General features: G+C 44.7%; 1 protein-coding gene across 1 annotated transcript in view; it reads left to right on the top strand.

The window, feature by feature from the left end:
- Positions 1-789: 789 nt before the first annotated feature.
- Positions 790-18,403, top strand: part of LOC311248601 (uncharacterized protein) — an 84,219-nt gene continuing 66,605 nt past the window's right edge. The window contains exon 1 of the mRNA XM_084339458.1: positions 790-843. Coding sequence (XP_084195584.1) covers positions 834-843 — 10 coding nt within the window. The 5' untranslated portion in view covers positions 790-833. The remainder of the gene's footprint in view (positions 844-18,403) is intronic.

Raw genomic sequence — 18,403 nt, 5'->3', positions numbered from 1 at the left:
ATCAGAGAAAAGCCGAACACAAGTTGGTTGCCTTTAATATTCACGCGTCCAGGCCACTAATACTTGTCTACGGCTACGCCACGAAGCCCCGCCTCAAACCCGTCCACGCCGGCTCTGCGGCTCTGCAGATACCCCCTATTGCAATAAAACCTGCGCAGATCTGCGTCCGCCTCGCCAATCTCAAACACGCCTACATTTGATTGATTGATTGATTGAAAACTTTATTAACAGATTGCAGAATGGGTACAATACAGTACAGCTCAATACACACAATTGTTAAGGGGATGCAGACCAGAGAAAGACTTTCGTCTTGTTTACATCAGGGTCCCCCATTTTCAATTCATCAGGACATATGACATACATGACATACAGATAGTCAGTACTGCTACATCTATACATTTATGACATACCAGATTTGCAAATACAGTACTGTTTGTGATACAGAAGGAGTCAAGAAAAGGGAGTATATACATTTGACGTAGAAACTGTACATTGGAGGAGGTTGGGTGGGGGGGGGTTGGGTACATTGGGATATTGACAACCATACTGGGTAATTTACATTGGAGGTGGTTGGGGGGGGGGGGGGGGGGGCACACTGTATAAACAAGCAAAACTGTACATTGGAGGGGGTTGGGTTAGGATATTTACAGGGGCCAGTGTTGAATTGCAGTCTCCCGTAGGTGTCCCTTGAGAGAGGTTTTGAAAGTGGGTAGTGATCCACATTCCTTTACAGCTTTGGGTAGGGCGTTCCACATTCTTTATTAACTACTTCCCGCACAGTAACGAGAGGAACCAGGAAGGACAGAACTAGCAGCTTGAAGCTTCACAGCAGAATGATGGAAGGTATGTTTAGAAAGTTGGGTTGTTTGGTCAATCTGCGATGTTATCCACAACTGAAAGGTGCTCTAGCTCTTTTTATTGTGTGTCCGTTTACTGTATATATTGTAACGACTGTCAACTGTACTGTGAGAGCTATACCTGCATGTCCCCAAGGGATGAATCTATCTATCTAACAGATATGCTCTGATCCCGATCACCGATTCAACGTGTAGCTATTATTCTAACAACAAATACCACTTTTAGCAACTTGAACCAACACACACTGTAATACAAGTAACACTTACAGCAACTTGAACCAACACACACTGTAATACAAGTAACACTTACAGCAACTTGAACCAACACACACTGTAATACAAGTAACACTTACAGCAACTTGAACCAACACACACTGTAATACAAGTAACACTTACAGCAACTTGAACCAACACACCCTGTAATACAAGTAACACTTACAGCAACTTGAACCAACACACACTGTAATACAAGTAACACTTACAGCAACTTGAACCAACACACACTGTAATACAAGTAACACTTACAGCAACTTGAACCAACACACACTGTAATACAAGTAACACTTACAGCAACTTGAACCAACACACACTGATCCACACACACACACGCACACACACACGCACACACACACACACACACACACACACACACACACACACACACACACACACAGAGTCTAGGTCAGTGGTCACCAACCTTTTTAAGCCCAAGATCACTTTTTTTTTTTGGTGAAGGCAAGATCTACATATTGAAGCGTTGAGAGAAAAAGACAGCCAAGATTGTACTTTAAACTAAATTACTTTTATTTGCCTGTATTCTAATTACATGCAATGCTTTGGTCCAACATTAAAACGTCAAAGTAGAACTATTATGTGCTTTCTCAGTCAGTGCTAAGTGCAGTCATCTTATGCAGCATCACTTTTCACATCAAAACAAAAGTAGAACTGTAATGTGGACTTTCTCATATTACCCTCTGAGCAATTTTACGTTGAATAGACGTTTAAAAGACGTCTAAATGGCCCATAGACGTCTAGGCTAAATTCGGTCTAGAATGGGGTGAAAAGTGAAAGTTTGGTAGACGTCTATTCTAGACGTGTTTTCAACGGACGTGTTTTGAACGTCTAAGCTTAGACGTTGTTACAACCTCATGACAGACGTCTAAAATCAGTCTAGAATGGGGTGAAAAGTGAAAGTTTGGTAGACGTCTATTCTAGACGTGTTTTGAACGTCTAAGCTTAGACGTGTTTTGAACGTCTATGTTTAGACGTTGTTTCAACGTCATAACATAGACGTCTAAAATCAGTCTAGAATGGGGTGAAAAGTGAAAGTTTGGTAGACGTCTATTCTAGACGTGTTTTGAACGTCTAAGCTTAGACGTGTTTTGAACGTCTATGTTTAGACGTTGTTTCAACGTCATGACATAGACGTCTAAAATCAGTCTAGAATGGGGTGAAAAGTGAAAGTTTGGTAGACGTCTATTCTAGACGTGTTTTCAACGTCTAAGCTTAGACGTGTTTTGAACGTCTATGTTTAGACGTTGTTTCAACGTCATAACATAGACGACTAAAATCAGTCTAGAATGGGGTGAAAAGTGAAAGTTTGGTAGACGTCTATTCTAGACGTGTTTTGAACGTCTAAGCTTAGACGTGTTTTGAACGTCTATGTTTAGACGTTGTTTCAACGTCATGACATAGACGTCTAAAATCAGTCTAGAATGGGGTAACTGAACAGAATGGGGTAATGAACAGTAATGCTTGCTATCTATGTCGTCATCGGACGTTGCTATGTTTCGGTAAATACGCTGATGTTATTGAACGTGTAACTATACAACGTTAATGCCACAAAACGAATGCCTTTGTTAATAATAAGTAGTAACTTTGATGCAGTAGTGTGTGTGGGGGCGGCGTTGTTCAAAAGTTTGAACGGGTGTGGACCAGATTGACGCGACACAATCCTCTTGGGCAAAACATTGCGATATCCACGATACGTTAAAAAAGTGTATCGTTAATGAACTGTACCCGATATTTATATAATAGTCATATCGCCCAGCCCTAGTTAGAAGTGTTCGTGTCCCCGTCAATCAATCATCACATCAATCATCATCTTATCATCTCTCCACATCGGACGTGGTTGTCATAAAATGGACTGATATCCATTATCCACTTTGTTGTTCTTGCAGAGCAAAATTAGCGGCTTAAATGTATTGAAAGGAAGTGCTTCTTTGGCGATGCAACAATAGCCCATATTATTATTGAAAGGAGGCCACATTCAGTTTCGTTTCGCTAGGAATTATGGGATTTGGTGTTGGATGTATAGACTCTACGCAGACAGGGACATGGTCTTTAATCGCACGATAGACTACAAGTACCAAGTATATAGCGTGACCCAGATTCACTCCACGCAAATCTATTTTTCACTCAGGCGATCGCAGTAAGTTCATTCATTGCCGACAGATTCTTTCATAGCACCACGACATTGTGTGGTGTATTTTGTATTTTCTGACCTTTCGGCGATACACATCACGATGTTTTTCTTTTTCCCCCCAAACAATTCAATTCAGGTACTGAGTGTGATACCAGGCTAAAATACTGCAGGTACTGAGGGCGATACCAGGCTAAAATACTGCAGGTAGAGGGCGATACCAGGCTAAAATACTGCAGGTACTGAGGGTGATACCAGGCTAAAATACTGCAGGTACTGAGGGCGATACCAGGCTAAAATACTGCAGGTAGAGGGCGATACCAGGCTAAAATACTGCAGGTACTGAGGGTGATACCAGGCTAAAATACTGCAGGTAGTGAGGATGATACCAGGCTAAAATACTGCAGGTACTGAGGGTGATACCAGGCTAAAATACTGCAGGTACTGAGGGCGATACCAGGCTAAAATACTGCAGGTACTGAGGGCGATACCAGGCTAAAATACTGCAGGTACTGAGGGTGATACCAGGCTAAAATACTGCAGGTACTGAGGGCGATACCAGGCTAAAATACTGCAGGTACTGAGGGCGATACCAGGCTAAAATACTGCAGGTACTGAGGGTGATACCAGGCTAAAATACTGCAGGTACTGAGGGTGATACCAGGCTAAAATACTGCAGGTACTGAGGATGATACCAGGCTAAAATACTGCAGGTACTGAGGGTGAGACCAGGCTAAAATACTGCAGGTACTGAGGGCGATACCAGGCTAAAATACTGCAGGTACTGAGGGCGATACCAGGCTAAAATACTGCAGGTACTGAGGGTGATACCAGGCTAAAATACTGCAGGTACTGAGGGCGATACCAGGCTAAAATACTGCAGGTACTGAGGGTGATACCAGGCTAAAATACTGCAGGTACTGAGGGCGATACCAGGCTAAAATACTGCAGGTACTGAGGGCGATACCAGGCTAAAATACTGCAGGTTCTGAGGGTGATACCAGGCTAAAATACTGCAGGTACTGAGGGTGATACCAGGCTAAAATACTGCAGGTACTGAGGGTGATACCAGGCTAAAATACTGCAGGTACTGAGGGTGATACCAGGCTAAAATACTGCAGGTACTGAGGGTGATACCAGGCTAAAATACTGCAGGTACTGAGGGTGATACCAGGCTAAAATACTGCAGGTACTGAGGGCGATACCAGGCTAAAATACTGCAGGTACTGAGGGCGATACCAGGCTAAAATACTGCAGGTACTGAGGGTGATACCAGGCTAAAATACTGCAGGTACTGAGGGCGATACCAGGCTAAAATACTGCAGGTACTGAGGGTGATACCAGGCTAAAATACTGCAGGTACTGAGGGCGATACCAGGCTAAAATACTGCAGGTACTGAGGATGATACCAGGCTAAAATACTGCAGGTACTGAGGGCGATACCAGGCTAAAATACTGCAGGTACTGAGGGTGATACCAGGCTAAAATACTGCAGGTACTGAGGGCGATACCAGGCTAAAATACAGCAGGTACTGAGGGCGATACCAGGCTAAAATACTGCAGGTACTGAGGGCGATACCAGGCTAAAATACTGCAGGTACTGAGGGTGATACCAGGCTAAAATACTGCAGGTACTGAGGGCGATACCAGGCTAAAATACTGCAGGTACTGAGGGTGATACCAGGCTAAAATACTGCAGGTACTGAGGGTGATACCAGGCTAAAATACTGCAGGTACTGAGGGTGATACCAGGCTAAAATACTGCAGGTAGAGGGTGATACCAGGCTAAAATACTGCAGGTACTGAGGGTGATACCAGGCTAAAATACTGCAGGTAGTGAGGGTGATACCAGGCTAAAATACTGCAGGTACTGAGGGTGATACCAGGCTAAAATACTGCAGGTAGAGGGTGATACCAGGCTAAAATACTGCAGGTAGAGGGTGATACCAGGCTAAAATACTGCAGGTAGAGGGTGATACCAGGCTAAAATACTGCAGGTAGTGAGGGTGATACCAGGCTAAAATACTGCAGGTAGAGGGTGATACCAGGCTAAAATACTGCAGGTACTGAGGGTGATACCAGGCTAAAATACTGCAGGTAGAGGGCGATACCAGGCTAAAATACTGCAGGTAGAGGGTGATACCAGGCTAAAATACTGCAGGTACTGAGGGTGATACCAGGCTAAAATACTGCAGGTAGAGGGTGATACCAGGCTAAAATACTGCAGGTACTGAGGGTGATACCAGGCTAAAATACTGCAGGTACTGAGGGTGATACCAGGCTAAAATACTGCAGGTACTGAGGGTGATACCAGGCTAAAATACTGCAGGTACTGAGGGTGATACCAGGCTAAAATACTGCAGGTACTGAGGGTGATACCAGGCTAAAATACTGCAGGTAGTGAGGGTGATACCAGGCTAAAATACTGCAGGTAGAGGGTGATACCAGGCTAAAATACTGCAGGTACTGAGGGCGATACCAGGCTAAAATACTGCAGGTAGAGGGTGATACCAGGCTAAAATACTGCAGGTAGTGAGGGTGATACCAGGCTAAAATACTGCAGGTAGAGGGTGATACCAGGCTAAAATACCGCAGGTAGTGAGGGTGATACCAGGCTAAAATACTGCAGGTAGAGGGTGATACCAGGCTAAAATACTGCAGGTAGTGAGGGTGATACCAGGCTAAAATACTGCAGGTAGAGGGTGATACCAGGCTAAAATACTGCAGGTACTGAGGGTGATACCAGGCTAAAATACTGCAGGTAGAGGGTGATACCAGGCTAAAATACTGCAGGTACTGAGGGTGATACCAGGCTAAAATACTGCAGGTAGAGGGTGATACCAGGCTAAAATACTGCAGGTACTGAGGGTGATACCAGGCTAAAATACTGCAGGTAGAGGGCGATACCAGGCTAAAATACTGCAGGTACTGAGGGTGATACCAGGCTAAAATACTGCAGGTAGAGGGTGATACCAGGCTAAAATACTGCAGGTAGTGAGGGTGATACCAGGCTAAAATACTGCAGGTACTGAGGGTGATACCAGGCTAAAATACTGCAGGTAGAGGGTGATACCAGGCTAAAATACTGCAGGTACTGAGGGTGATACCAGGCTAAAATACTGCAGGTACTGAGGGTGATACCAGGCTAAAATACTGCAGGTAGAGGGTGATACCAGGCTAAAATACTGCAGGTAGTGAGGGTGATACCAGGCTAAAATACTGCAGGTACTGAGGGCGATACCAGGCTAAAATACTGCAGGTAGAGGGTGATACCAGGCTAAAATACTGCAGGTAGAGGGTGATACCAGGCTAAAATACTGCAGGTACTGAGGGTGATACCAGGCTAAAATACTGCAGGTACTGAGGGCGATACCAGGCTAAAATACTGCAGGTAGAGGGTGATACCAGGCTAAAATACTGCAGGTAGAGGGTGATACCAGGCTAAAATACTGCAGGTAGAGGGTGATACCAGGCTAAAATACTGCAGGTAGAGGGTGATACCAGGCTAAAATACTGCAGGTAGAGGGTGATACCAGGCTAAAATACTGCAGGTAGAGGGTGATACCAGGCTAAAATACTGCAGGTACTGAGGGTGATACCAGGCTAAAATACTGCAGGTAGAGGGTGATACCAGGCTAAAATACTGCAGGTACTGAGGGTGATACCAGGCTAAAATACTGCAGGTACTGAGGGTGATACCAGGCTAAAATACTGCAGGTAGTGAGAGTGATACCAGGCTAAAATACTGCAGGTACTGAAGGTGATACCAGGCTAAAATACTGCAGGTAGAGGGCGATACCAGGCTAAAATACTGCAGGTAGTGAGGGTGATACCAGGCTAAAATACTGCAGGTAGAGGGTGATACCAGGCTAAAATACTGCAGGTAGAGGGTGATACCAGGCTAAAATACTGCAGGTAGAGGGTGATACCAGGCTAAAATACTGCAGGTAGAGGGTGATACCAGGCTAAAATACTGCAGGTAGAGGGTGATACCAGGCTAAAATACTGCAGGTACTGAGGGTGATACCAGGCTAAAATACTGCAGGTAGAGGGTGATACCAGGCTAAAATACTGCAGGTAGTGAGGGTGATACCAGGCTAAAATACTGCAGGTAGAGGGCGATACCAGGCTAAAATACTGCAGGTAGTGAGGGTGATACCAGGCTAAAATACTGCAGGTAGAGGGTGATACCAGGCTAAAATACTGCAGGTAGAGGGTGATACCAGGCTAAAATACTGCAGGTAGAGGGTGATACCAGGCTAAAATACTGCAGGTAGAGGGTGATACCAGGCTAAAATACTGCAGGTACTGAGGGTGATACCAGGCTAAAATACTGCAGGTACTGAGGGCGATACCAGGCTAAAATACTGCAGGTACTGAGGGTGATACCAGGCTAAAATACTGCAGGTAGAGGGTGATACCAGGCTAAAATACTGCAGGTACTGAGGGTGATACCAGGCTAAAATACTGCAGGTAGAGGGTGATACCAGGCTAAAATACTGCAGGTACTGAGGGTGATACCAGGCTAAAATACTGCAGGTAGAGGGTGATACCAGGCTAAAATACTGCAGGTACTGAGGGCGATACCAGGCTAAAATACTGCAGGTACTGAGGGTGATACCAGGCTAAAATACTGCAGGTAGAGGGTGATACCAGGCTAAAATACTGCAGGTAGAGGGTGATACCAGGCTAAAATACTGCAGGTAGAGGGTGATACCAGGCTAAAATACTGCAGGTAGAGGGTGATACCAGGCTAAAATACTGCAGGTAGAGGGTGATACCAGGCTAAAATACTGCAGGTACTGAGGGTGATACCAGGCTAAAATACTGCAGGTAGAGGGTGATACCAGGCTAAAATACTGCAGGTAGTGAGGGTGATACCAGGCTAAAATACTGCAGGTAGAAGGTGATACCAGGCTAAAATACTGCAGGTACTGAGGGTGATACCAGGCTAAAATACTGCAGGTACTGAGGGTGATACCAGGCTAAAATACTGCAGGTAGAGGGTGATACCAGGCTAAAATACTGCAGGTAGAGGGTGATACCAGGCTAAAATACTGCAGGTAGAGGGTGATACCAGGCTAAAATACTGCAGGTAGAGGGTGATACCAGGCTAAAATACTGCAGGTACTGAGGGTGATACCAGGCTAAAATACTGCAGGTAGAGGGTGATACCAGGCTAAAATACTGCAGGTACTGAGGGTGATACCAGGCTAAAATACTGCAGGTAGAGGGTGATACCAGGCTAAAATACTGCAGGTACTGAGGGTGATACCAGGCTAAAATACTGCAGGTAGAGGGTGATACCAGGCTAAAATACTGCAGGTACTGAGGGTGATACCAGGCTAAAATACTGCAGGTAGAGGGTGATACCAGGCTAAAATACTGCAGGTACTGAGGGTGATACCAGGCTAAAATACTGCAGGTACTGAGGGTGATACCAGGCTAAAATACTGCAGGTACTGAGGGTGATACCAGGCTAAAATACTGCAGGTACTGAGGGTGATACCAGGCTAAAATACTGCAGGTAGTGAGGGTGATACCAGGCTAAAATACTGCAGGTAGAGGGTGATACCAGGCTAAAATACTGCAGGTACTGAGGGTGATACCAGGCTAAAATACTGCAGGTAGAGGGTGATACCAGGCTAAAATACTGCAGGTAGTGAGGGTGATACCAGGCTAAAATACTGCAGGTAGAGGGTGATACCAGGCTAAAATACTGCAGGTACTGAGGGCGATACCAGGCTAAAATACTGCAGGTAGAGGGTGATACCAGGCTAAAATACTGCAGGTAGAGGGTGATACCAGGCTAAAATACTGCAGGTAGAGGGTGATACCAGGCTAAAATACTGCAGGTACTGAGGGTGATACCAGGCTAAAATACTGCAGGTACTGAGGGCGATACCAGGCTAAAATACTGCAGGTAGAGGGTGATACCAGGCTAAAATACTGCAGGTAGAGGGTGATACCAGGCTAAAATACTGCAGGTACTGAGGTTGATACCAGGCTAAAATACTGCAGGTACTGAGGGCGATACCAGGCTAAAATACTGCAGGTAGAGGGTGATACCAGGCTAAAATACTGCAGGTAGAGGGTGATACCAGGCTAAAATACTGCAGGTAGAGGGTGATACCAGGCTAAAATACTGCAGGTAGAGGGTGATACCAGGCTAAAATACTGCAGGTAGAGGGTGATACCAGGCTAAAATACTGCAGGTAGAGGGTGATACCAGGCTAAAATACTGCAGGTACTGAGGGTGATACCAGGCTAAAATACTGCAGTTAGAGGGTGATACCAGGCTAAAATACTGCAGGTACTGAGGGTGATACCAGGCTAAAATACTGCAGGTACTGAGGGCGATACCAGGCTAAAATACTGCAGGTACTGAGGGTGATACCAGGCTAAAATACTGCAGGTACTGAGGGTGATACCAGGCTAAAATACTGCAGGTAGTGAGGGTGATACCAGGCTAAAATACTGCAGGTAGAGGGTGATACCAGGCTAAAATACTGCAGGTACTGAGGGTGATACCAGGCTAAAATACTGCAGGTAGAGGGTGATACCAGGCTAAAATACTGCAGGTAGTGAGGGTGATACCAGGCTAAAATACTGCAGGTAGAGGGCGATACCAGGCTAAAATACTGCAGGTACTGAGGGTGATACCAGGCTAAAATACTGCAGGTAGAGGGTGATACCAGGCTAAAATACTGCAGGTACTGAGGGTGATACCAGGCTAAAATACTGCAGGTAGTGAGGGTGATACCAGGCTAAAATACTGCAGGTAGAGGGCGATACCAGGCTAAAATACTGCATGTAGAGGGTGATACCAGGCTAAAATACTGCAGGTAGTGAGGGTGATACCAGGCTAAAATACTGCAGGTAGAGGGTGATACCAGGCTAAAATACTGCAGGTAGAGGGCGATACCAGGCTAAAATACTGCAGGTAGAGGGTGATACCAGGCTAAAATACTGCAGGTAGTGAGGGTGATACCAGGCTAAAATACTGCAGGTAGAGGGCGATACCAGGCTAAAATACTGCAGGTAGTGAGGGTGATACCAGGCTAAAATACTGCAGGTAGAGGGTGATACCAGGCTAAAATACTGCAGGTAGAGGGTGATACCAGGCTAAAATACTGCAGGTACTGAGGGTGATACCTGGCTAAAATACTGCAGGTACTGAGGGTGATACCAGGCTAAAATACTGCAGGTAGAGGGTGATACCAGGCTAAAATACTGCAGGTACTGAGGGTGATACCAGGCTAAAATACTGCAGGTAGAGGGTGATACCAGGCTAAAATACTGCAGGTACTGAGGGTGATACCAGGCTAAAATACTGCAGGTAGAGGGTGATACCAGGCTAAAATACTGCAGGTACTGAGGGCGATACCAGGCTAAAATACTGCAGGTACTGAGGGTGATACCAGGCTAAAATACTGCAGGTACTGAGGGTGATACCAGGCTAAAATACTGCAGGTAGAGGGTGATACCAGGCTAAAATACTGCAGGTAGAGGGCGATACCAGGCTAAAATACTGCAGGTAGAGGGTGATACCAGGCTAAAATACTGCAGGTAGAGGGTGATACCAGGCTAAAATACTGCAGGTACTGAGGGTGATACCAGGCTAAAATACTGCAGGTAGAGGGTGATACCAGGCTAAAATACTGCAGGTAGAGGGTGATACCAGGCTAAAATACTGCAGGTACTGAGGGTGATACCAGGCTAAAATACTGCAGGTAGAGGGTGATACCAGGCTAAAATACTGCAGGTACTGAGGGTGATACCAGGCTAAAATACTGCAGGTACTGAGGATGATACCAGGCTAAAATACTGCAGGTACTGAGGGTGATACCAGGCTAAAATACTGCAGGTACTGAGGGTGATACCAGGCTAAAATACTGCAGGTAGGGTATATTTGCAGTTGTGAAGTTAATCTAACTCACTTGGAGTGTGAATGTGATATATCACAGGAAACTACTCAACCTCTAAATATACTAGAAAATAGTCAGATATAACTTCAGTTAGTAAATATAAATGGTCATATTTAATAAATATAAATGATATGATATTAGTAAATATAGATGATAGTGATATGTAATCTCAGTTAGTAAATAGAGAATAGTCATATTTAAACTCAGTTAGTAGATATAAAGAATAGTCATATTAACCTCAGTTAGTAAATATAAAGAAGTCAAGATTTAACCTCAGTTAGTAAATATAGAGAATAGTCAGATTTAACCTCAGTTAGTAAATATAGAGAATAGTCAATTATGGACCAAATCCCAGTTAATGTAGCCGAGGCACAGAAAAGCCCCCCCCCCCCCCCCCAAATACCAACAGCAGTGGAAACGAGAGATGGTGGGATGATGTCACAATTTACCAGCTCTGGTGTAGAACCAGTTCTCATCATTAGGGGCCAGCTCCTTGTGTTTAGCCAGCTTGACCAGGTCCACCCAGTCTGGCACCTTCAGCTTTCCTGACCTGGTGACAGAAGAAATGTATCATAACAGGAGGCCCTGTGGAATATGCTTTTTTATATTATTTTAATAGTGTGACTGTCACACCCCTTGGAGGAAATTAATTAAGTCAACTCACTTTTTCAGGAAGGCCGCCAGGGCACGAACAAACTCCTGTTGGTTCACGTCTTTCACTGACGCCCGGCATCTGGACACATGCAACAGAACGTTACATTTTAAATAAGGATTAACATAAGTATTTGACCTCTAGACTAACGTACAAGTGTCTTCTCAATACAAGTATATTCGATTTAGTTACACAGGATATTGGCAGCAGGTCACAGCATAATTTAAGCTGCAGTTGCCATATCTGACATTGAAAATGGGGGACCCTGATGTAAACAAGACGCAAGTCTTTCTCTGGTCTGCATCCCCTTAACAATTGTGTGTATTGAGCTGTACTGTACCCATTCTGCAATCTGTTAAAGTTTTCAATCAATCAATGACATGGTGTGAGCGACACATATTCCCCATTCATGAATGAATGAATGAAAACTTTATTTAACAGATTGCAGAATGGGTACAATACAGTACGGCTCAATACACACAATTGTTAAGGGGATGCAGACCTGAAAAAGACATTTGTCTTGTTTCCATCAGGGTCCCCCATTTTCAATTCATAGACATTTATGACATACACAACATACATGACATTTATGGCATAGGGACATATAGGTATTTAGTACCGATACATTTGTGACATAAACGGTATTCAAATATACAGTACTGTTACCCCTAGATCCTGACAGAGTATATACATATGATGGGGAGGGGACTGTACATTAGGAGGGGAGACTGTCTATAAAGCCAGGGACTAACGTTGTTAGCTAAACATGGGCTAAATAAGATAACTGTGGGGGTACACTTGCAAGATCTCCTATTAGGTTGCGTAGCCACTTGGTCGTTATTCCCATATACATCTTTAGTTATTCCTACCGGCGAGATATGCGACAGTAATGTTACACAGCTAGTGTCAGACTGGGGCTTACGTTAGCATATGCTAACATGATAGCCTAGCTTTGAGACTAGCGCGGTTAATACCATGAACATAAACAATATGAGGCTAAATAATACAGCCTATGATGGCCACAACAATGCGCAGATTTTAATAAAATAGTGACAGTATTCCTAATTGTACACTATTCTACATAAGAGCAGCTAGCTAGCAGGCCTCAACGCGGTAGCATGGGGGCAGCCATCACTGAAATTATCGTAGTGCGCGTGCAACATGTAAGATCTAACAATTTTTTATAGAAATACAAGCACGTACACTCGTATGAACCAACTACACATGCCATTAGATATATAGTAGTCAACCCGGTTACGTTTCGAGAGGGAATAGTAATGGACTTGGCCACATTTGATTAAAATAACAGAGACACTGAGACAGATATTTACCTTGCTTGTGCGAAGGGAACACTGGGTGAAACGGGGTTTCCAACCCGTGTTAAAACGGGCAACTCTCGTGCGATTACGCGAGACTTCCGTGTTGCCCCCCCCCCCTCTCAGCACCACTCATTGATTGATTGATTGATTGATTGAAAAGTTTATTAACAGATTGCAGAATGGGTACACAGTACAACTCAATACACACAATTGTTAAGGGGATGCAGACCACTGAAATACTTTCATCTTGTTTACATCAGGGTCCCCCATTTTCAATTCATCATAACATAATATGACATACAATTTTTTATTTTACATTTATTTTACCAGGTAGTCACTTGAGATCAAATATCTCTTTTTCGAGCAAGACCTGGCCAAAATGGCAGCAAAACAAAAACAAACATACAAATACACAAAACACAGACAGAGACATAAAAGGCAAAGTGGGGCAAGGGAATACATTTGAGCTGCAGCAAAATAGATTGATATTGGATTTATGACATACCAGATTTACAAATACAGTACTGTTTGTGGTACAAAAAGAGTTAAAAAAAAATAAAAGAAGAGAGTATATCCATTTGACGAAGAGACTGTACATTGTAGTTGGTGGGGTGGGGGGGGTTGGGTAGGTGGGGTGGGGGAGGCGGACTGTACATTGGAGGTGGTTGGGTGGGGCGGGGGTGGGTAGGCGGGGGGCGGGGGGGTAACTGTACATTGGATTATCGACGAAACCTTACTAGGTCCAAGAAGAGGGTCTTGTGTATTACTGGGTTAGGACATTTACTGTACATTGGAGGGGGTTGGGTTAGGATATTTACAGGGGCCAGTTTCGAATTGCAGTCTTTGATTGATTGATTGATTGAAAAGTCAGGCAAACGCTGTACACACACTACGAGAACAGAGACACTCCGGCTCAGCTTCTTCCCCCAGGCCATCTGAACACTGAACTCTCCATCTCACAATGTGAACTTGGTTAATTATATTAACGTATAGCTGGTAATATAAAGTTTACCATAATGCTTCTAATAATTTAAATTAGATATGTACAATTGCAAAAAGTGCACAAGATTATGCACATATTCTTGAGGATACTACATATATGCAGTGAAAGGGTTAACATACTGTGTATTGTCGCAGTGAAAGGGTTAACCGTTTGGTAGTGTGGCAGTGAAAGGGTTAACAATTGTGTGTATTGAGCTGTACTGTACTGTACCCATTATGCAATCTGTTAATAAAAAATGTCAATCAAGGCTAGGCTAAAATCAGTCTAGAATGGGGTGAAAAGTGAAAGTTTGGTAGACGTCTATTCTAGATGTGTTTTGAACGTCTAAGCTTAGACGTGTTTTGAACGTCTAAGCTTAGACGTTGTTTCAACGTCGTGACATAGACGTCTAAAATCAGTCTAAAGTGGGGTGAAAAGTGAAAGTTTGGTAGACGTCTATTCTAGACGTGTTTTAAACGTCTAAGCTTAGACGTTGTTTCAACGTCATGACATAGACGTCTAAAATCAGTCTAGAATGGGGTGAAAAGTGAAAGTTTGGTAGACGTCTATTCCAGACGTGTTTTGAACGTCTAAGCTTAGACGTGTTTTGAACGTCTAAGCTTAGACGTTGTTTCAACGTCATGACATAGACGTCTAAAATCAGTCTAAAGTGGGGTGAAAAGTGAAAGTTTGGTAGACGTCTAAGCTTAGACGTGTTTTGAACGTCTAAGCTTAGACGTTTAAACAATGTCTAAAATGGGGTGAAAAGTGAAAGTTTGGTAGACGTGTAAGCTTAGACAAGATTCTCCTGGGCTAAATGAGAGCTATGGATAGACACACACACACACACACTAGGGTGACCAGGTGTCCCCCTTTTGGTTGTACTGTCCCACCATTTGAGACCGCGTCCCACATATTGAGAGGATGTCCCTCTTTTTGAAGCAAAAAAAAAATATCGAACACAAGACATTCCTGTCAAGTGATAAAGTTTGAATATTTAAAACAGATGTTAGGTGGTAACAAGCCGGCTGCCAGTGCCAAGATGAATGTGGAGAGATATAATTCTGTATTTAATTTGTATTTATTTAGATTTAACCTTTATCTATTCGGTGAAGACGAGTTATTATAATAAAAAAAATTACATTATCTATCTGTCCCACTTTGTCCCACCAAAATCTTACTGTTGTCCTGCTTTTGGACTTTTTGTATCTGGTCACCCTAACACACACACACACACACACACACACACACACACACACACACACACACACACACACACACACACACACACAGTCAGAAGAACGTTCAGACATGTTATTTAATCAAGCAGGATTGTGATCAGTCAGGTTTCCCAGCACTATCAGCGCCACCTGCTGATCAAATGGCAAACCATCTGCACAGCAGACTCACGGGCTTCCCCATTACACTCACCTCGCTAAACTCACGCCCCTCAGGACATCTGGGTCACTGAGATTCTGAGATTCTGTGCATATTGATAATATTTTCAGATATGAATGCATTGAAATAATATACTTCGAAAATATCATGCTCATATATTTGTAGGTGCGTTTACAGGATGTCTGTGGTTCATATTTTTCATATTTGGAGATGTTAATGCATTGAAATAATATACTTAGTGCATAGTTTAAAATACGTCTAAGCTTAGACAAGATTATCCTAGGCTAAATGCGAGTGATGGATAGACGTCACATAAAATCTTCGAAAATATCATGCTCATATATTTGTAGGTGCGTTTACAGGACGTCTGTGGTTCATATTTTTCATATTGGGAGATGTTAATGCATTGAAATAATATACTTAGTGCAGTTTAAAATACGTCTACAAAAAAACACGATTTGGCTCGGTTATACGAGAGCTATGCAAAAACGCTTGGTTGAAAAGACGTCTTTTGCTCACTGGGTATTAACATTGACAAACATATTTACAATTAGCATTTTATAAAGTAGAACTGTAATGTATACTTTTCTTCTCATAATCAGGTCTTTTTAATGATCATTTTTACATTATTACATCATTATTGTTATTGTTATTATTAACAATATTATTATGATGGTTGTATCAACCCTAAATCTGAGTTGGGGGGGGGGATGCAATGCAGACAAACAGCTGCATACAGTGCGACCATTTCACTCACATTTGCCCATTCATTTTTGGACACATCACACACCATCGGTGTGTGTACTGTACGTGTGCTGTCATAGCTCCACCTACAGGCCTAATGGAGAACACCAGGAGAACACCAGGATGTGAATGGAGGGTGGATGTGAGGTATATCGTGTAAATAAGTTTTGATTGATCGCAAGACTACACTGTAAAAGAAAATAATAATAATAAGTTACCAGAACTTACAAATATTGAGTTCAGTTACTGTGCATTAAGGTTTTCAGTTTTCAATCCATAATAAGTTAACAGAAAAATAAGTACACAACCACATAATTTCAACCTAATAAAACGTTAGGTTATGACTATAACCAAGTTCTGTTAATTAGGGGTGACGCTTGACATCACTCTGCACTCTCTCGCGTACGTGCACGCGCACTGAATAAATTCCACAAATGTACCTTTAATACCAGTATTAGTCTGACCACACCCCTCATCAGCTTACCTTCATAAGCAGGTGTGTGGTCACCTGCTCTCCTCCTTCCCAAGCTTTCACCACAAGGTGAGGTCAAGGGCTGCAGCGGCCGTCGGATGCCAAGCGTCACCCCTAATTAACAGAACTTGGTTATAGTCATAACCTAACGTTCTGTATCATTAGGGGCTCTGCTTGGCATCACTCTGCACAAAGGGAGGCCAAGCGGAGCCACTGGCCGACAAATACACCCCGCTGAAGGCCCCCCACAACCAACAGAACAGGGAGGGCCGAGCCCCCCCGACCCCCCCTAATGGAGGGCACCCCCCCTATTAGAGGTTTACCGGGAGGGCGACGGACCCGACCGTGCGAAGAGGCACTCAAGCAACTCAACGCACAGGGTGAGCAGACCGTGGCTTGACCCCACGACTACACACACGCACAACCCGCATGCCACCCGGGAACGAACGGAGGGAAACAACCTCGTTACTGCCCCCAGAATCACGGGATCAAGGGCAAACCCAACCCCGTGGCAAGGCCGTAGCAGCGGAGCGCGAAGGAAGACCCAGACCCACCAAAAGGACTGGACTCCCTGGAATGGGGGCCCGGAGAAGTCCATGATGCCAGCATCAAGACCCCACCAGGCGGGCACTTAGTGACCCCGCCCCCCACATCGCCAGCGTATTCGGACAAAGGCCCCTCAGCCGAGCGGGCCCTCTCCTCCCCAATAGTACACCGTCTGGCACACTGGCCCTGCAACAGGCAGACAGCATGGCCGTAAACACACAAGAGTTAACCAACGGAAGCAGGCAGTGCACCGGGAAAAAAGACCAGGCAACAGGCTGTTAACCCTAGCCTGGAGACTGCGGACGAGACAGGCGCCAGAAAGGACAGCTGAACACAGCCGCACCGGCGGAAGGGGCGTATGCTGGCGTTGTCGCATAACCAAGCCTCCACAGAGAAGGCTGACACGATTGGCAGACGTCATGAACGTGCAGGGGCACCCTCAACCGGTGAACCCGGGAGTTGACACTGCAGCAACACACCAGAGAACCAACCACCCAGGCGTTACCCTATGCAATGGTTGGTCCCATAACCCCTCAGGAAAAAAAACCCAAAACACACCTGCGGCACTGCCGCAGCCCGTGTTCCAGTTTCCAACAGGGTTATCCCGGGCCTACGGGTCAACGAAACATTACCCCGGACCGGGCCCGGTGATACGGGGAGCACAGGGTCCCCCGAGGAGGCCAAAACCACCCCAACAGGCCCCTCTTCGCCATGCGTAAGAGAAGAGCGTAAAAAATGGAAGACCAGCCCCAGCACCCCGCACTCGGTATTCCCAGGAGGTCACCCAACCAAGTACCAACCAAGACCAACCTGCATGGCGGCCGAGATCCGACGAGATCGGGCGCGTACAGGTTGGCACGGCCGTAAGCCATTACGACAGTGTAGAATACAATGTACCCAACAAGGGTTCCATAACGCTCAACCCTGTGACACCCGGACCGACCTAGCATTTTTTCCAGAACAGCAGATCTGCATCCCCGGCGGACAACGGGTGTAACTGATCTGGACCAGCGCGACCAGAACCAGTCCCGTGCCCTAACCACGCCGACCTGCCAACCCCAGGAGAAGGGGCAGATATGCGTG

Source organism: Notolepis coatsorum, assembly GCF_963971535.1.
Source record: "Notolepis coatsorum genome assembly, contig: SCAFFOLD_252, whole genome shotgun sequence".
Taxonomy (NCBI): Eukaryota; Metazoa; Chordata; class Actinopteri; order Aulopiformes; family Paralepididae; genus Notolepis; species Notolepis coatsorum.
This window is presented reverse-complemented; position numbering and strand designations above follow the sequence as displayed.